The sequence below is a fragment of the Leptonychotes weddellii genome, chromosome X (assembly GCF_054177405.1).
Source record: "Leptonychotes weddellii isolate Sample4059 chromosome X, ASM5417740v2, whole genome shotgun sequence".
Taxonomy (NCBI): Eukaryota; Metazoa; Chordata; class Mammalia; order Carnivora; family Phocidae; genus Leptonychotes; species Leptonychotes weddellii.
Genome location: NC_138385.1, coordinates 60,411,731 through 60,433,028, shown reverse-complemented (window position 1 = coordinate 60,433,028; position 21,298 = coordinate 60,411,731). Strand labels below are relative to the sequence as shown.

The 21,298-nt window shown below is 38.0% G+C and overlaps 1 protein-coding gene across 3 annotated transcripts in view; it reads right to left on the bottom strand.

Annotated features, from left to right (window-relative positions):
- OPHN1 (oligophrenin 1) overlaps nucleotides 1–21,298 on the bottom strand; it is a 362,794-nt gene that overhangs the window by 83,783 nt on the left and 257,713 nt on the right. For all 3 annotated transcript variants that reach the window (XM_081808748.1, XM_081808749.1, XM_081808750.1), the window contains exons 9-14: nucleotides 19,780–19,880; nucleotides 15,670–15,761; nucleotides 9,899–9,977; nucleotides 8,345–8,378; nucleotides 7,749–7,811; nucleotides 6,414–6,488 (exon numbers count right to left, since the gene is read on the bottom strand). In XM_081808748.1, coding sequence (XP_081664874.1) covers nucleotides 6,414–6,488; nucleotides 7,749–7,811; nucleotides 8,345–8,378; nucleotides 9,899–9,977; nucleotides 15,670–15,761; nucleotides 19,780–19,880 — 444 coding nt within the window. The remainder of the gene's footprint in view (nucleotides 1–6,413; nucleotides 6,489–7,748; nucleotides 7,812–8,344; nucleotides 8,379–9,898; nucleotides 9,978–15,669; nucleotides 15,762–19,779; nucleotides 19,881–21,298) is intronic.

The following is a 21,298-nucleotide window of genomic DNA, read 5'->3' as shown; positions in this document are numbered from 1 at the left end:
TTGGCAAAAAGACAGATTTTCAGTTGGGCAAAGAATAGAAGCTTTTAGTAAAGAACAAAAAAAAGCCCCCAGTCATGTGTTATAGGAGATGCTATAAAGAAAGTAGTCTAAGGGTTGTTTAAGTTAAAAAACATAGCTGGAAGTGTACCTTTGACTTGCATAGAGCATGAGACTTAAGGAAAGAGATAAAAACATGCTGTGCTAGCAAAAGGAAAGGAATACTCTTCTTCCCAGGATAAATCATGATGAGCCTATATGGAGCCAAGGCAGCTGGCCCCTAATGGCATGGAAATAGATCAGGGTAGGGTGAAAAGAAGCAAGAATACTTTGAGGATCCCAGTGAGCACCTCCAGAAGACATAATATACAAGAAGCTTAGAAAGGAAATCACCCCATACAAATATAAATTTTAAGTTAGCAGAAAGACAGTCTTTCCTATAAAATGTAGGCCCCACGAAGGTAGTAAATGCAAGTGATATGTTCACTCTAATCTACATCCTTGAGCAAAATGCCTGACCCTTAGTTAGATATTCAAATTATTTGCTAAATGAATAAGGATCACCAAATATAGAATTAGAATTGGGGAAAGGATCAGAGTTTACCACTTTTATGCATAAATAAGTAAAACTGACACTGTTTTATATTATACGTATAAATATTTATATCCATAAATTCTTGGTCTACTTTTCAGATATTCATGTAAGTAATGATATTTGGAACTTGATGTTGAATAGATGCAATATGCCAACCCTGTCATTTTCTTTGATATATAAATCAAATTGTATTGCCATGTATGATTTGAGGGAACCATTTCAGTCCTATTGAAGCCTGTAAAAGAATCAGTAGGATATTGAGCATGACACATGTTTTAGCTTATTATATATTAGGTAGAAGAATGTAGTGATACTGGACAGAGAATTCTAAACAGTTAATCTGATTTCAATAATTTTTCAGAGATTTATTCTGGGCCATGCTTTAAGCCCTTTCATAAATAAAAAAGTGTCCTATAGCTTATAAAATGTAATGTAAATGGCCTGGAATAGGACAATGTGATTTTTTAAGTCAAGAATATAAAGTGATAAATGCAAACAAATGCTGAGGCAATAATGATGTACTCTATAATACAAAAACTCTATACCTGCCATTATTACATGCTGTAGCATCCTCAAATACTAACAGGGTTCGGTTGTCAGGCCTACAGGGTTATGGAAGGTAAGCTATGCATCACAGAAAAGACCAAAAATATGTGCTTTATTCAAAGTACAGCTCTCCACAGTCAATTTGTTTTCTGATGCTTTACGAAAACTGATATTATCAGATAGTTCACTACCATTCACAAAAGGAAGAACAGCAGGTTTGCGGAAAGATAAAAACAATTAAGTTTAGTTCTGGACACGTCAAATATAGGTATCTGTGAAACATGTATGTAGAGAGAGAGTCTGCGACAATTCCAATTCTGATTCCTTTGGCCCTTGGAGCTTAATACTTGTGCCATGATCAGTTTTGTTCATATAACAGAGTATGCTATACAGATATGATCATTACAATGTACCATGATCTAAATATGTTTGGGAAGCACAGGTCCAGTGAGAAACTAGATACATTGCAGTTAGAACTCAGGAGATGATGTCTAGGCTAGAGATTTTGGGGTGCTGTCTGCACAGAGGTGCTAGTAAAATCCCACAGAGGGACTTCTACTCCAGGCCATGTTGGAGTAACTGGTACTATACTTGCTCTCCTGTTGTAACAATTAGAAAATTGGACAAAATAAAAGAAAGAGCTGTTTGACAATGACTCTGAAAAAAAGGGAAACAAATAAAATAAGTCCTACCATTGTCACCACTTGCTACCTGAAAGCACATTCTGAATGGTAGCATAGGGAGCTTGGAAGTCTTGCTGAGCATGGAAGTCTTGCTCAGGTGGAAGAGACAAAGACTGGAGTTCAGAGAGGCTGAGGCAGCTAGAATTTGCAGGGCAGTGTACCAGAAAAGAGAGAGTTGTATAGAGAAAGAACTAAAAAAAAAAAAATTTTCTATGGGTCTCCTTGAGTCTGTCCATTGAATACTAAGCCATGAGTGGCCAAGATAAAAATGTATGAGCTAGGGCACCTGGGTGGCTCAGTCAGTTGAGCATCTGACTCTTCATTTTGGCTCAGGTCATCTCAGAGTCATGGGATTGAGCCCCACATTGGGCTCTGCACTCAGTACAGAGTCTGCTTGAGTTTCTTTCCCTCTCCCTCTGCCTCCCCCTCTGCCCTTCCCCCAGCCTGTGCTCTCTCTCTCTCTCTAAAATAAATTAAAAATGAATAAATAATCTTTAAAAGAAAGTCTATGAGGTTAGCCAATGAAATATCAGGGAATTTTAAGCTGAACAATTCCAAGAAGCGACGCAGAGCTGGGAGATGTTTAAGTTCCAACCAATAAGAATGAGGAGAAAAAAGAAAGCAGACTTTAGTAGTAGGATTAACCTTGCCAGTAAAAGTTACCTTATATTTGTCCTAACAAGCTTAAAAAGAAGCCTCAAATGGACGAAGTTGATCTACAAATAACTACCTAAAAAACAAATTTCAATACTCTTTAATAGAAGTCAACAAAATCAAGACATGCAATACCCATGATTTTCAGGATCTAATCAAAATTGCTAGACATACTCTTAAGAGGGAAGTATATACCAATACATTAGGCCTACTTCAAGAAGCAAGAAAAATCTCAAATATACAACCTAACCTTACACCTAAAGGAGCCAGAAAAAGAGGAATAAATGAAGCCTAAAACCAGCAGAAGAAGAGAAATAACAAAGATTAGAGCAGAAGAAATGATATAGAAGCAAAAGAAACCAATAGAACAGAACAATGAAACCAGAAGCTGTTTCTTTGAAAAAATAAATAAAATTGATGAACTCCTAGCCAGGCTTATTAAAAAGAAAAGAGAAATCACCCAAATAAATAAAATCAAAAATGAGAAAGAAGAAATAACAACCAATACCACAGAAAGACAATTATAAGAGAATATTATGAAAAAAATATATGCCAACAAAGTGGACAACCTTGAAGAAGTGGATAAATTTCCAGAAACATATAAATTACCAGAACTGAAACAGGAAGAAATAGAAAACTTGAACAGACTGAAAACCACTAAAAAATTGAGTCAGTAATCAAAAATCTCCCAACAAACAGAAGTCCAGGGCCAGATGGCTTCACAAGGGAATTCCACCAAACATTTAGAGAAGAGTTAATACTTATTCTTCTCAAACTATTCCAAAAACTAGAAGAGAAAGGAAAACTTCCAAATTCATTCTTGAGGCCAGCATTTTCCTGATACCAAAAGCAGATAAAGACTCCACTGAAAAAGAGAACTACAGGCAAATATCCTTGATGAACATGGATGTAAAAATTCTCAACAAGATACTAGCAAATTGAATCCTTAACAGTACACTAAAAGAACCATTTGGCATGATCAAGTGGGATTTATTCCTGGGCTGCAAGTGCTTCAATATTCGCAAGTCAATCAACATGATAGACCACATTAATAAAAGAAAGGATAAGACCATATGATCCTTTCAATAGATGCAGAAAATGCATTTGACAAAGTACAACATCCATTCATGATAACAATCCTCAAAAAGGTAGGATTAAAGGGAATACCTAAGCAAAATAAAGGCCATATATGAAAAACCCATAGCTAATATCATCCTCAATGGGGAAAAACTGATAGCTTTTCTTCTACAGTGAGGAACAACACAGGAATGCCCACTCTCACCACTAATAACATAGTACTGGAAGTCTTAGCCACAGCAATCAGACAACAAGAGAAAAATAAAAGGCATCCAAATTGGCAAGGAAGAAGTCAAATGTTCACTATCTGCCAATGACATGAGACTGTATTTAGAAACCCTGAAAGACTACACCAAAAACTTGCTAGAAATGATAAATGAATTCAGTAAAGTCGCAGGATACAAAAACAATGTACAGACATCTGTTTTATTTCTATACACCAATAATGAAGCAGCAGGAAGAGAAATCAAGGAATTGATCCCATTTGCAATTGCACCAAAAAGCATAACATACCTAGGAATAAACCTAACTGAAGAGGTAAATGATGTGTACTCTGAAAACTAGAAAACACTGATGAAAGAAATTGAAGATGACACAAAGAAATGGAAAAAGATCCCATGCTCATGGATTTGAAGAATAAATATTATGAAAATGTCTATAGTACCCAAAGCAGCCCCTATCAAATTACCAACGTCATTTTTCACACAGCTAGAACAAAGAATCTTAAAATTTGTATGGGATCAAAAAGACCCTGAATAGCCAAAGCAATCCCAAAAAAGCAAAGCAAAGCTGAAGTCATCACAATTTTGGACTTCAAGTTATATAACAAAGCTGAAGGGATCAAGACAGTATGGTACTGGCACAAAAATTGACACACAGATCAATGGAACAGAATAGAAAACTTAGAAATGTACCCACAACTGTATGGTTAGTTAATCTTCAATAAAGCAGGAAAGAAAATCAATGGAAAAAAGACGGTGTCTTCAACAAATGGTATTGCGAAAACTGGTAATCTACATGAAAAAGAATGAAACTGGAATGCTTTCTTACACCATTCACAAAAATAAAAATAGAGTAAAGGCCTAAATGTGAGACAGGAAACCATCAAAATCCTAGAGAAGAACACAGGCAGTAACCTCTTTTATATCAGCCGTGGCAACTTCTTACTAGATATGTTTTCCTGAGGCAAGGGAAATAAAAGCAAAAATAAACTGTTGGGACTTCACCAAAATAAAAAGCTTCTGCACAGCAAAGTAAATGATCAATAAAACTAACAGGCAGCCTATGGAATGGGAGAAGGTATTTGCAAATGACATATCTGATAAAGGGTTAGTATCCAAAATCTATAAAGATCTTATAAAACTGAACACTCAAAAAACAAATAATTGTTTAAAAAAAAGGGCAGAAGACATGAGTAGAAATTTTTCCAAAGAAGACAAATAGATGGCCAACAGACACATGAAAAGATGCTCAACATCACTCATCATCAGGGAAATACAAATCAAAACTACAATGAGATATCACTTCACACTAGTCGGAATGGCTAAAATTAACAACACAAGAAACAACAGGTATTGACAAGGATGTAGATAAAGGGGAACCCTCTTGCAGTGTTGGTGGGAATGCAAAGAGGTGCAACCACTCTGGAAAACCATGCGGAGGTTCCTCAAAAAGTTTAAAATAGAACTACCCTATGATCTAGCAATTGTGCTACTGGGTATTTACCCAAAAAATACTAATTCAAAGTATAAGCACCCCAATGTTTATAGCAGTACTATGAATATAAGCCAAAATATGGAAGGAACCCAAATGTCCATTGACTGTTGAATGGATAAAGAAGATGTGGTCTATATACACAATGGAATATTACTCAGCCATCAAAAAGGAATGAAATCTTGCCATTTGTAACTGCATGCATGGAGCTAGGGAGCATTATGCTAAGCCAAATAAGTCAGTCAGAGAAAGACAAATACCATATGATTTCACTCATTTGTGTAATTTAAGAAACCAAACAAGTGAGCATAGGGGGAAAAAAAGAGAGAGGCAAACCAAGAATAGACTCAACTGTAGTGAACAAAGTGATGGTTATCAGAGGGGAGGTGGGTAGGGGGATAGGTTAAACAGGTGACGGGGATTAAGGATTATATTTGTGATGAGCAATTGGTGTTATACAGAAGTGCTGAATCACTATATTATACATGTGAAACTACTATTACACTGTACGTTAACTAACTGGAATTTGAATAAAAACTTTAAAAATCACTAGACATGTAAAAAGGGAAAAAAATGTCATGCATTACCAAGTTAATATTTATTCATTAGGAATATATGTAGAGGAAGAAGCAAAGGGTGGCAAAGATGGAATGCTGGAAAATACCCAGCCAAGATTTAGAAGATGAGAAGAAGAAAAAGGACCTGACAAGAGTCACTTGAAAGGTTTAATACAAGATTTTAGAAAAGTCACAAGATGTTGAGTCACAGAAGTCACATTAGGGAGAAAGTTTCAAAAAGGAGGGAATAGTCAACAAGGAGATCCAGCAAGACAAGAGTCTGAAAATTGTCCACTGGATTTCACAGAAGATACCTTCTAAGCCTGGCAAAAGTAGTTCTAGTGGAGAGGTTGGGGTAGAAGCCAGATTGCAAAGGTTCTGAGGTGTCAATATGATGTGGAAAAGGAGAGATGCTAGTTGTTTCAAGGCAAGATTGTCTCTGAGCCTGGGTAGGCAAATATGCATACATTTTTCCTTTGAAAATATTTCTTAAACATTCTACAACCTTTTTTAGCAATGTCTCCTTTCTCTTATAGACATTTATTTTTAATACACAATTTCCAATAAGAATTATGAAATTAAAATTGTTACCAAAAAAGGCATTCAGCAGCTTCTGAACCTGAATGTTGCTGCCCACAGTACGGTATAATCCCTCTGTCTTGATCCCTAGGGAAAGAAACTGAGGTCAGTTTTGTTTCCATAGCTAGAGCTTTCACTTTCCTCAGGGTTGAGAAAGTAGGTACTTACACCCTGGTGTCAGTTCAAATAGGAAAGTGTCTCCCTACCCTCTGTAAGCTCCCCAGCCTTCCCCTGCAACAGGGGAACTGTTTTGAAGCCTCTCTCCAAATTATTCTCTCCATACTTTCATTTGGATTATACCAAGATTTCATTAATGTGAACAGAAGAGAATATACTCTATAGTAAATAGAAAAATATGCTTAGGTGGGTAGCAGCAGGTGGCTGAGAATAGGGTTTAATTGAAAAAGGGAGCTAGGGTTTAATTGAAAAAGGAGGAAATATCAACCTCCGAGTTGCTTGTGAACAGTGATATAAAGGAAGAAAGGGATGGAATATGGCATATGTGAAACAAAAAGGCCATTTTGCATATAGAGAAATTCTAGCAACATTTCAAAGAATAAAGAGGCTTGGCTCATATACTACTTGCCCACATTCTAAATATTCTCAGAGAGAAACTAGAAGTATCATTAACCTGGGAAAACACTGATTCCATATTTGTCTGAGTTCAGCTTTTTAAACTGATATGTATTGTGGCAGAAATGGAACTCTTATTTATTTGCAATGGAACTGTCATAACACTATTTGAGGAGTGCCCAGTAGTATTTTAGAATACTTTATAAGCTGTTTGAAGCTCTTTCTCTTTATTTTTTTTTAAATACAAGAGGCTGTACATATTTAATATATACAACTTGGTGAGTTTGGAGATAAATGAAACCATCACCACAGTCTATGCAGAAACACATCCATCACCTCTAAAACTTTTCTGTGGCCCTCTTTATTCATTATTATTTTTTTTGTGATAAGAACTATTAACACAAGATCTACCATCTTAGAACATTTTTAAGTCTGCAATACAGTATTGTTAACTACAGCTTTATGCTGTACAGCAGATCTCTAGGACATAATTATCTTGCATAACTTAGAATTTTGTACCATTTGATTAATTAAGCTCTTTCTCTTTAAAAGCAGGGAACCGCAAATTATCCCAATATGCTTGGATACCACTGGCTTGGAATTTGCTGGAATTTTAGAAATTTGTGTCTCATGTTCAAGGTTCATAAATAGTCTTCATTGCTAAAACGAGTCCTGACCAACAAATGACATCATTGCTACTTTAGAGAAATTGCCCCAGAATAAATTCAGAGTGACCAAATTCAAACACCGCCAACACTCTGGTTCATGTCTTACCTTTGGTCTCAATGACATTGATGCACTTCCTAACAAACTTGAACCCCACTTCATTCAGCTCCACTGTTTCAAACAAAGGAAAACAGAGTTAGATCCTGCTATAACAAGCTTTACCTACCAAACATTTATTGATCATGCTAAGAGACTGCAGTGAGAGAATAAGGGGTATGGTTTTTCATCTCCAATACCCTTAAATAGAAAGATCTTTTTTTTTTTTTTAGGGGAAATATAGAGTTTTTACTCTTACAACACAAAATGCTTTTAGTGATTCCATTGTATTATGTTTGTTTTAGACATGAGCAACATCAAACATGAAATGTTAGGGTGGAAATGCACATAATTTCTACTTTGTGTTTAGAACAAGAAAGATATAATGTTCTTCTCTATATTACTATTACTATCCACACCATAAGCTAAGATAAAGTGACTTCCTTATTTCAATAAGTAGACATATTAAAAAAATAGGTCTGAATTTTATTCCACAGAGGAATCAATAAACACACTTGCATCAATATTACATATTATTGATGATAGTATTAACTGTGATTAGGACAGCTAGCAGTTTGTAATGTCAATAGATCATAAATTTGACTCACTTTCTTCCTGTTTTGTTATGGGGCTGTGGTAGATCTACAAAAAAAAGAGAAAGAAAAAGCCATGGCTATTGGGAATCACTATAGGTAAGTATGGCGAATAATACTAAATCTCTTTCCCCAGATAGTCCATCAAAACCATTAGCGACTCTAAAGCTTTAATAAGATGAAAAGTGGGCTAAACAGAATGATCTTTGCCTAGGTCCCTAGAAAACACTTGGATTAACAATCTCTGAAGACTACAGCAGATTCCAAGTAGCTCACTGCAGCCTACCCATCTTAGAGATTTACTTATGTAAAGCTTGGAGAATTTTTCTGATGGAGCAAGAGAGCATGAGAGAAAAGAAATAGTTTTCTAATGGATATATGGCTAATGGGCATTGATGGTAAAATGTAAATATTCCCAATACCAACCTCCTACCCCAAAGGCTAACTAATGGGTGTTTCTCTGTAGAAAAGCAAGTGTCCAACTGAAAGAGATCCATGCATTGATCAAGATTTGTCTGAGTCATATTGAAGTACACACTATGATAGCTGTGTGAGAAACCAAAGAGGAGATCCTTGACGAAGTCTAGTCCAGGCTCCACCTCTACCTCATTATGAAATCTCAGGCATGTCCTTTTCATTCTCTACACTTCAAAATTCAGATCTCTAAAATGATCAGGATTGGAGTAGATGTCCCTTGAAGTCCTGATCTTCTTTGACACTTTAAACAAAGGCATGTATACTATGTATAAGATTAGTGAATTGGGGTGTTTAGTGAAGCAGGAACAATAATAATGTGAAACTGCAGGAAATAAGCCTTCTATATGGCACCTGTTAGTCTGCTTTAACAATCTCTCCTTTTAAAAGAAAATTATCTGCATCTGTGTGTATGCCCAGGGATATTTCAATGAGGGAGATTTCTATGCCGACCAGCCCTTGCTGCCAATTTTATAAACAAGGTATTTTTGGGGGTGTCTGGGTGGCTCAGTCGTTAAGCGTCTGCCTTTGGCTCAGGTCATGATCCCAGGATCCTGGGATCAAGCCCCGCATCGGGCTCCCTGCTCAGTGGGAAGCCTGCTTCTCCCTCTCCCTCTGCAGCTCCCTCTGCTTGTTCTCTCTCTCTCAGTGTCAAATAAATAAATAAAACCTTTAAAAAATTAATAAAAATAAAAGGAAACTGAGGCTTATTCAGTTATGACAATTATTTTCCATCTTTCTATATGAACACATATGTTGTATAAACTGAAAAAAGGCTTAATTTTCTTTCTTAAGAAGATCTTGTGGGCACAGCTGCATCATCTAACACTGCAGCAAGAAGCTGAGAAACCTGGATTCTAGGCCCAGCTGTTATGCCTTTTCTGAGAGTAAGCCCAGAGAAGTCCCTCACCCTCTGGAACTCAAATTGCCTTACTTTTTAAGCAAGAAATATCAAGTCAACAATTCCTTCTAGCTCTAAAATTTTGAGTCTGACAATCTGACTATTTAATTGTCCTAGACCCACTGGTACCACTCAGGGCACTCACACACTGGATTATGGTGCTGAGGTTTCTCTAGTTTCCTGAGGTAACTTACGGGTTCTTTTCCATCCATAGCCTCCATCCATAGCCTTCTGTTAGCTTCTGAAAGGGCCTGCAAAGTGATGGTTCCTGGCCTAAGGGGAAAAAGAGGACAAGTTAAAAGTAGAAAACTCACCTGAGAAAATGAAGTCTTGTGATCTAGGGTCCCTCTCAGCCCTGGGAGGTGTCACACTGAGCAGGCACATAGAGAATTCCAATTTTTCAAAATCTCTTTTACTCAAAAAAAACAATGAAACATTTAGAGAGCAGTAACTTTGGGAACCCTAGGGGAGATGGTATCTTGGCAGCCTCATGCCAGGGTCAGGCAAGGAAATAGGAAGGTAGATGCCAAGACACCTCACCATAATACACACTTAAATTGGCTCCATTGTACTTGAGACAAACTATGGCTCTCTTTGCCTTTCTCTCTTGGAAGCCAGCAGTTTGGTCTTGGCTCTAGGAGTAAGCATGTTCAGCACGGGCACATTCATCCATCCCCACCCCCCCCCCAAAAAAATGGCTTTCCTACCTCCCCCATCTATGATGTCCAAAGAGTATTTCCAGCTGGAGAGAATTCAACAACATGCACGCTGGCTCAGCACAGGGAGGAGGCCTTTTGGCTGACTTAAGCAATCTTATGACTAAATAATAACAGTTACTGAATGCTCATTAGGTACCAGGTTCTGTTCTAAGTACTTTATAGGTATAAATTCATGTAATCTACCCAGGAACCTATAAAGCAGGTACCATATAGGAATCCCTATTTTACAGAAGGGGAACTGAGGCACCGAGTTGTTCCCTAAGTTCACACAGTGGGTAAGTAGAGAGCCAGGATTTAAATTTAGGAATTCTGGTCCAACAGCCATGTTCTTTCTTAACCACCATGCTACAAGGCCTTTTCTCCATCAGAGATGGCCTCAAACCCATTTTTTTTTTCTATTTACTTGTAGGCTACCTATAGCCAGAGATACTCCAAGTTGGTATACTCTGTACGGTCTTTTTAGACTTTCACAACCAAACTGAGAATTTTCAGATTGACCATATTATTGCAGATATAAAGTCTCCTTGCATTATCTGTATATCTGCACCATTATGAGAAACTGGTTCCTCTTAACTCCTTCTGTTAAGACCTCTCTCAGAGTCATGGAATGGTAAGAACAATGACAAGAGAGTTCAGAGAGCCTGGAAAAGTAACTGGGTCTCTATGGGCCTCAGTTTCTTTATCCTTAACGGTGTTGGACCAGATGAGCTGGGAGGTCCCTTCCAGTTTTGATATCATGGGATGCCTATTTGACTTTCCATCTTTTACTCCATTAAAGTACATCTTAAAAAGGAAAACCCCCAAATGATCATTAAGACAAAATCAACTGAAAACCAGGACTTGGCTTTGGGCACTGGATTCTTTCAAGTTTACTCTAACAAATAACCAACTTTTTGGGTATATCACATGGGGCTAGAAAGTCTAGAAATCTTTGTAAAGACAGCTAGCCAGCTGAATCCTGAAGCCAGAGGAAGAACAAGGAAATGGGCAACAGATATAAAAGCAGACAGTACAGACCAGATATGACATTAAACACATTCTGGAACTTCCCTATCTAGGAAATGAAAAATCCAGTGCGTGTCCTCTCTTAACCCTACAGAGAGGCCGAAAGAATGAATAAGTGACTATTCAAGAAGCATTTGAAGATTCTTGGGTACCACAGAAAGTCAAATTCACAGAATAATATTTATAAGAACTGGATGACAAAGTAGAAAGAACATTGACTTCTAGTCCAGGATCTTCCATTGACTATCTTTATGACCTTAGGCAAATCCTTGCCCTTCCTGAGGCCCCAGTCACTCATCCAGAACAAAAAGACATATATTGCATATGTGCAGTACAGTGCAATGGTTAAGAGTGTGGGTTTGAAGACCAGAATTCCTGGATTTGGATCCTGGCTCTACCATTTGCTGTGTTACCTAAGTTGCTTAATTTCTCTCTGTCTCCTTGTCTTCCTTTGTGAAATTGGGATAACACCCCATACCTCAGGGAACTGAGTGAGGATTAAAGGAAATTATACTCTTCAAGGGCTGAGAATAGTGCCTGGTACATAGGCCAATGTTAGCAGCTGTTGTTAGGTTATTATTATTATTATTATTATTATTGCACTTCAGGTTCTATGAGCTATAAGCCTGTGGTTTCAAATATTGGCAGCAAATCTAATTATTTACTTTTTTTAAAGATTTTATCTATTTTATAAAATAGAGAGAGAGAGCAGAAGCAGGGGGAGCGGCAGGCAGAGGGAGAAGGAGAAGCAGGCTTCCTGCTGAGCGAGGAGCCCAATGCGGGGCTCGATCCCAGGACCCCAGGATCATGACCCGAGCCAAAGGCAGAGGCTTATTAACCAATTGAGCCACCTAGGCACCATGGCAGCAAAACTAATTAAAAAAAATAGTTACCCTCGATTCCTGAGAGAGTAAAAGGGACTCAAAGAGTCCTTAGCTCTCTGTGCTACAGGGACATGAGTATGGGTGACTGATGCTTGCTGGGAATGCTGACTTTGTTTCTTCTATCAGATTTACTAGCCAGGAAAGCAGATGCCACACTCCTCAGAAAACCTCATGTGCACAGAGGTACCTCAGCACCTGTTCATTATTATACTTGACCCTTTATTTCACAGCATGTTTATTCTCCTTATAAGACAATGGAACAGGGACGCCTGGGTGGCTCAGTCGGTTAAGCGTCTGCCTTCGGCTCAGGTCATGATCCCGGGGTCCTGGGATGGAGTTCCGTATCGGGCTCCCTGCTCCACGGGGAGCCTGCTTCTCCCTCTGCCTCTGTCTCTCTCTCTGTCTCTCATGAATAAATAAAAAAATAAAATAAAATCTTTAAAAAAAAAAAAATAAAAATAAGACAATGGAACAAAATTAAAAAAAAACAACAACATGGACTTTGGAGACCTACAAACGAGTGTTTGTGCTCAGCCTTGCCACTGTATGACTTTGGGCAAGTAACTTAACATATTCAAATCTCAGTCCCCTCACCAGTAAAATGGGGGAGGGGGATTAAGTGAGTGAATGTTTTTTAAGAGCCTAATATGTGGTAACTAAAATCACAGACACACCAAAGCTTTAATTCCTGGGTTCTAGTCTCAGAATTCCTCAGTGTTATGGGGTGGGAAAATACATTTAAAAATAAACACCAAGGGCGCCTGGGTGGCTCAGTTGGTTAAGCGACTGCCTTCAGCTCAGGTCATGATCCTGGAGTCCCTGGATCGAGTCCCGCATCGGGCTTCCTGCTCGGCGGGGAGCCTGCTTCTCCCTCTGACCCTCACCCCTCTCATGCTCTCTCTCTCATTCTCTCTCTCAAATAAATAAAATCTTAAAAAAATAAATAAATAAAAAATAAACACCAAATTCAGTACCTATCATGAGCCATGTATAGCACTAGGTGCAAGATATATGATGATAAACTGGTCCCAGCACATAATCTCAGGGCCAAATTGTCTGCAACTGCTTTAAGTCTACGGGGATATTATTTGCAAATAGCTTGCAAATTTAAGCTGAAAAGGGAACCACAATGAAACTAGACACAGAAAATTTTAATTTCTTTTAAGCACCGTGATGCTGCAGAGCGAGAGACAATAAAGGTTCATGAAAGAGAAGCCACAGCCAATAGTCATTTTTTGCAGTAAACAGGAGTATAGTTCCCCCTTCCAACTAGGCCTGAAGCTGTTGGAAAAATGAGGGACAGCTGCATGGTTACCAGTAACAATGTTTACCATCACAACCATCTTTGGTCAGGACCATCCATTTCTAACAAAGAAATCATATGGATTAACAAACAGAATTTCAAATGGGGAAAAGGACTTTTTACTTATTTCCAGACTAAAAAATAAATAAATAAAAGCCCTCATCTCTTAGTATAATCTTTATGATTCCAGTCATTGATAGTTTAGTTCATATGATATTGTAATTCAACCTTTAAGTCCCTTTCTAGGAATCTGACTGTTTTGTTAAATTCTATTCTACTATGTGGTACCTAACACATAGAAATAATAGACCAAAATAACATATAGGAATATTCATTCACTGAATTTTGGATCAACCTCTCAACTACACAATATGCTTTTCTCCAAAGTAACTCCAAATGCTCTCATTTTAAAATTTCAAGGTTAAATTCACCTCTGATGAAACTGCCCAGTTCCAGAAAACAAAAAGAGGATACTGGAGAGAAACAAATGCAACAAAGTACAAAGTTTGAAAGCCTTAGCTGAAATCAGAAAGTTGATAATCAAACTATTTCCAGTATACCTGCAAAGTAGGGGAAGTCTGTATCATGTTTCCACCAAGTGGGGAAAAAAAGACTCCCCAATACCACTACCATCTTCCATCCTTTCTATCTCCCCTTAAAAATGTGTTTTAATTCACTTGTTCTTGTATCTTATATTAGGAGATAAAAGAATGAGTTTTGCTGTATGGGAGAAGATACTTGCAAATGACATCACGGATAAAGGGCTAGTATCCAAAATCCATAAAGAACTCATCAAACTCAACACCCAAAGAACAAATAATCCAGTTAAGAAATGGGCAGAAGACATGAATAGACATTTTTCCATCGAAGACATATATACAGATGGCCAACAGACACATGAAAAGATGCTCAACATCACTATCATCAGGGAAATGCAAATCAAACCCACAATGAAATACCACCTCACACCTGTCAGAATGGCTAAAATTAACAACACAGGAAACAACATGTATTGGCAAGGATGTCGAGAAAGGGGAACCCTCTTACATTGCTGGTGGGAATGCAAATTGATGCAGCCACTCTGGAAAACAGTATGAAGGTTCCTCAAAAAGTTAAAAATAGAGCTACCCTATGATCCAGCAATTATACTCCTAGGTATTTACCCAAAGGATACAAAAATACCGATGTGAAGGAATACGTGCACCCTCGTGTTTATAGCAGCATTATCAACAATAGCCAAATTATGGAAAGAGCCCAAGTGTTCATCGACTGATGAATGGATAAAGAAGATCTAGTGTACACACACACACACACACACACACACACAGGAATATTACCCGGCCATGAAAAAGAATGAGATCTTGCCATCTGCAACAACGTGGATTGAGCTAGAATATATTATGCTAAGTGAAATAATTCAGTCAGAGAAAGACAAATACCATATGATTTCACTCATGTGGAATTTAAGAAGCAAAGCTGTTGAACATAGGGGAAAAAAAGAGAGGCAAACCAGGAAACAGACTCTTAACTATAGAGAACAAACTGGGGTTGCTGGTGGGGTGGTGGGGGGTGGGTTAAATGGGTGATGGGCATTAAGGAGTGCACTTGTGATGATGAGCTCTGGGTGTTGTATATAAGTGATGAATCACTAAATTCGACTCCTGAAACTAATATCATACTATATGTTAACTAACTGGAATTTAAATAAAAACTTGATACCAAAAAAAAAAGAATGAGTTTTGTTATGCTGTCTTTGCAGCATCACCAAACGTTGACCGTTGCAGCATATCTGACAGCAAATTAAATCCTAGGAATGACTTATTCTGCCTAGAGCAGGTAAGGCAAAGCTGGCTGAAGTTCCCACAGGGAAAACCAGCTCTGGGCCAGGTCTAACAGGGATTCCTGTGACTAGCAGCCAGAAGAGCCGAAACAATGATGTCAAGAACAGATTTGCTCATTTTCATCACAAGAGAGGACAGAGGAAAATAAAAGATCTACTCAGGCTCAGCACCTGGCACATGAGAACATTACCAGTTCATACCAGCACAGCTTACCTTTCATTAGTTTCTATATCAAAACAGAACCTTTTGTCGATAGACTCTGTCTTCCTCCTCACGCAGTACTTCAGGGTTAAGTCCAAAGGCCCCTGATACAAGAGAAGGATTAATAGCCAATTTGAAAAGAAAATGCACAGAAGCTTCTTCTGCCTCCTGCAGTAGCCTCAGCCACTTGGAAGGCATCTGTCAGGGCAGCAGAAGTAATGTTTAGCCTCACTGAGAACCTTGTCCCTTCAAACAGTATTTGCAGCAGATGGTTTCTTCTTGCTCCAATAATTAATGGTTGAGACCAGGACAAAATGCTCAGGGTAGGTCAGTACTGTTTTCCAAGCACGGTAGATTAAATAGGAAGCTCATTATACATAATATAAGGGGAATGTAGGACAAATGGGTTGACCAAATGGCATTAAGTGTATCGAATAAAATTTTCATAAAACTTCCAGGTTGGGAGTGGCTTTATGCGACCCTCCTTCTATTAAATTGGCAGATGGAGGACGGGAGAGAAACATTTTCATTCCCCACCTCCAGACTCTTCAGGAAGACAGGAATCACAAAAGCAATCTCTCCAAAGATAGGGCAGGAGTAGAGAAAATGAGCAAATTTATATATTACTCAAAGTTCCATTTGATATTTCATATATGCAGAATAGTGTAGCCCACCTTAGTCTTATGGGCACTTAATAAGGCCACTGAAGTCCAGTGTCCACAGATTAAAATTTCCCAATCCCACATTGTTCAGTTTCCCTCTATTATCTCAACAGAGACAGTGTGGTATAGGAAAGAGAAGTAAGATTGATCAATTACCTACTATTTGCCACACATTATGCTAGGTATCTTTAAATCAACTTTCTTCATAACAACCCTTAGAGAGAAGTGAAGCTCAGAGAGGTAAAATGGCTTACCCAAAGTCACCCGAGTCGGTAGAGTAGAAATAGTAATAAACTAGGAAGTTTAAAACCTGGGCTTTGTCTCAGTTATGCCATTTACTAGCTTACAATCCAGGGCAAACCGTTTTCCTCTCTGAATCTTAACTTCACAATCTATTAAATGGGGAAAATGCTAACCATCTAGCTGCCAGAAATTCAGAAACACTTCCCAAGTGCCAGGTCTGGGTCTAGGTACTATGCCATCCAAACTGGTCCATACAGTTGATCCAACTGATCAAACAATACTTCTTTTTGCATTTTATTTTTTTATTATGTTCAATTAGCCAATATATAATACATCATTAGTTTTGGATGCAGTGTTCAACAATTCATTAGTTGCACACAATACTTCTTTCTTATTGGCACACTCAACCCCCCTTCAGGCCTATCCTTTTGCTGTTCCTACAGTATAAAAACTCAACTCTAATTTCATCCTCCAATCTGCCTTCTTTACCCCAATACTGAGGGTATCAAGAATTACTAGGCTTTCAAGAAGACAGTAACTAACAGCATTATATACTCACCCCCCCTCTTTAAACTCTCAACTCCCTCAGAGTCAAAGGCATCATAGCTCAGGGGCCTAGGCCCTGTCTATTACTCCAGGTTACCTCTAGCCACCCCCATCTGTTTTATGCTTCATCCATGCAAAAGTGCTCTCATTTCACACATGTCATAACTCTCATGATTCCATAACTGTAAATAATGTTTCCTCCACCTGCAATGACTTTATCTATATTCTTGGTCTGGCTAAACTCTTAATTGTTCTACAAATTGCAGTTCAGCTTTCATTTCCTCCAATATTCTTCCCCAATCCCATACACTGCTCACTACGTGTTTTGTGCATTCTATTAAAACTTCCTGTTTTCATGCCTTATTTCCCCAATTGACTGAGAACTCAAGGGCATGGGCAGCATCTTATTTATCTTTATATCTCTAGGGTCTAGGAAAGAGTTAGTGCCCAAGAAATTTTTATGAACTACAATATCATTCTTGCCATTTTTCTGATGAGGAAAATGATACTGAGTAACATTACATAATTTACTTGGGGTCAAAAAGCTACTAGGCCACAGAGCTAGGATTTAAACCCAGTTGTTGAAAGTCTATAAAAATACAGCACTCTTTCCTCTTACCACAACTGCCTGACAGGGAGATGATGGGGATCTTATAAAACATAATTTGGGAAGATAATCTGTAAAATGAGCAGCACAACACAAGTGGAAGTTGATAGGCTGAACGAGTAGGTAACACTGGTAAGTACCATAGTCAGAAAGAGGGCTAATTCCGCCATCTTCAAATTGAACTATTAATACTTGACAGGGCTACTGGGAAAGTAAATGAGGCACATGCCGAAAAGTGTCTAGCTCAGTGCCTGGTACACAGTAGATGTTCAATAAATAGTGGATTTTATGGTGTTATTATAGTCACACTTACTTGTATTATTTACCTTTCTAAAATGCAAACCAGTAATAGGAACTGAGAGAACTGACAAGAAGAAATTATTTCCAACTTCATTTTAGGGAAATTCAAGTTACTACTTTACCTTCCCTTCCTTCTAAATAGAGAAACAAGTTCCTCTTTCCACTCCATAAGGAATCCCAAATTAAAACCGCTTAGGCTGACACTATTGCAATTTTACAAGCAGCCACTCAATGAAAAGGGAAGAAGGAAAGAAAAACTAAAAGGAGAGCTTGTGCTCATCTCGTAGGAGGATATGAAAGTAGTATGTCTGCTTCTGTCTTGAGCTTTGTAGTAGGTGCCTGAGCAGGAGAGAAAGGGCCTAAATCAGCTTACTTTAAAGTCTGGGACTGGGAAAGTAATGTGTGTAGGAGAAGAAAAGGAAGAAACTACAGGACAGTGCTTATAAGCACTAGCCAGTAAAATACATAGCTAAGTTCTGACAGAAATGGAAAAAATTCTGTGACAGAGCACAAGATAAATTTATTGAAACCACATTGAAAGGTACTTTGGCAATTAACAGACTGGAAACTAGTAAGAGTTTTGGAGTCAGGAATGAGTAACTGGCCCATAGAGAAGCATGGATGAGGGTTCTGGAGACCCCATTTGGTACACTTCATTAGAGGTGCATTCCATCTCCAATACACGTTAAAAGCCGAGTGACAAAATTTTTGGCTCAAGACAAAAAAGGCAGTTTTCTATAGCCTGACACCAAATTTCAGTCCTCTCTAATTCTCTGTGAACAAGCCACACAAGAGAGATCTTCCATGGAAAGCACCAGCAATGGAGACAAATTGGTCCAATTTTTCTCCAAATTTCTGCCTACCAAATTGGGTCTTCTCGCACCACCAAGGTTCAGTGCTAACAAATGAACCCTGTTGGACTTGTAAACAATTTGTAAATAATAGAAATCCTTAAAATCATGCCTTAAGACCCAGTCTGAGAGACAATTTAAGGTACACACTAAACTACTTTTAGAATATGAACAGTCTATCTATCAGCTTTTATCTTAATAAACCCTTGAGAGAGAGAGAGAATTTCCAAAGCCTCTACAAAGATAGGCGAAAGTGAGATTGACAGAATAACATTTTTTGGCTGTGTGGTCATATATATAGTATAGTACAGTAAGTACAGTATAGTATGTAATATATAAGATTAGGTTCTTCCAGGTAAGTATCTTCTTAGTGTGTTAAACTCATCTTGACATTTTAGGGGATAGGGAAGGTTTGGAGGACAGAAGAAGTATTACCTGCTTAAATATATCCGAACATTACATAGAATATGGGGTATAGGTTATTCCAACTTTAGGAAACAGACATACTTCTCTAAAAAAGGAATTTTGGAAAATGATATTTTAAACACTAGCTATTTAAAGGAATCCTAAGAATCCTAAGAAGTAGGACTTCTTAAAAGCAGGTCACACTATCTTCCTGCAATTCATCCATATTCTTGCAAATTTTCTTGTACAATGGACAAGCACTTGTAATAATTCAATGATCTGAGAAAGTACAAGCACTTTCAGAAGGCTTGACATAATTAATAGATATATTTCACTCAACTGAGTAGTATCTGGCCCAATGCAAACTTAGGTCAAGAGGAACACACAGAGTCATGGCTTCACATGACAGTGATGGACTTGATTCTTTGACACTAAGTCAAAATATACTCTTTTCTGAGATGCAGTCACAGATGCATTTCAAAAAAATATGGCACACAAAAGAACTGACCTGTTTAGCACCTGGCTTCTGCTCCATAGGTGTCATGGTGAGCGTTTTGGTCTCCTTCTCATACTGGCAGTAATATTTCACCCAGGATATTCCCAAAGCCCCTACAATGATAGGCAAAAGTCAGCTGATAGACTATATCCATTGGGCTATATGGTCAATACACTCCTAAGATGGAAGTGCTATAGTCTGCTCTTCATAGTCATAGGGCTTCAGATCTAGCTCTAACCTTCCCCTGAACTCCAACCCTGTGGGCTATCGACCCACAGCACATATAGAGATCCTAATCCTCATCAAATGCTTTCCACATTTGCTCTAGCTTGCTCCAAATAGCTTTTCTTGCCATGTCCCTTCTAAATGCTTCTACTGTTCATCCTATTGTATGAGTTGGAAAGATCTGTAATCTTCTGCTTCTTCTTCCCTGTAACCTGTCCCATTTGATTGGTGGTTGGCTCATTCTTTTCCCCACATGTCTCTCCTTCAGCTGCTTCCTCCTCTCCATCCCTTTTAGAACTGAATTAGTTCAGGGCCCTATTGCTGAATTACTTGTAATGTTTTATGATCTACTTCAAACAAAATAAAAATTCACCATTTCACTAATTAATTATGACAGTGGCCTTCTCTCTGATTTCCCCCATTTCTGATCACTCCTTTCTAGTCCATTCTCCATTCTTTAGTTAAAGGAATTTTTTTTTAATATTTATTTCTCTTTATATAATTTTTCTTATAAATCATGCATGGCTTTCCCACTGTCTCTAAACTCAGGTTGGCCCACAAGACCCTTCATAATATGATCATATTTACCTTTCCTACTTTGTCTTTTGCCACCCTCTATGATCCTGTCTCATTGAATTACTTTCACTTACCAAATAAATAGGTGGCCATATATTTTTAGTCCAAATTCAATACATACTTAAGAGTGAATGGGTCACTATTAATAATCACATCAGGATGACAAGTGTAAACCGGGGCTATTCTTGGCAAACTAAGACCCTGCAAATAAACTACATCCTCACACACCTTTGTGCCTGAGTAACATGCAATGGTGTATAACTGGAGTTTTTCTTTCCCCCTTTTTTTGCCTATCAAACTTCCACTCATAATTCAAGTCCTAATTCAAACATTGCTTCCTCAGTGAAGCCCTTAGATACATGCCCCAAATGCAGTACTCAACACATTTCCTCATAATTCTTGATATAGTTGTCTGCCTTCCTCATCAGACTATGAACTTCTTGGAGGCAAAACCAAGATCGGTTCATTTTTTTAAAATCCCCAATGCACTGCATATTGTCTGGCAAAAAGTATGCTCGATAAACATTCAACTGAATAGCAACGTCATATCCATTTGACAAATTAGGAAACTGGGGCACAGGAGGACCATGTAGCTAGTTGATATTACAGCCAAGATTACAAAATCATTATTCCCACATCTTTTATAATACAGTAGTAGTTCTCAACCAAGGGCAATTTTGCCAAAGAGATATTTGGCAATGTCTGGAGACATTTTAGATTGTCACACCTA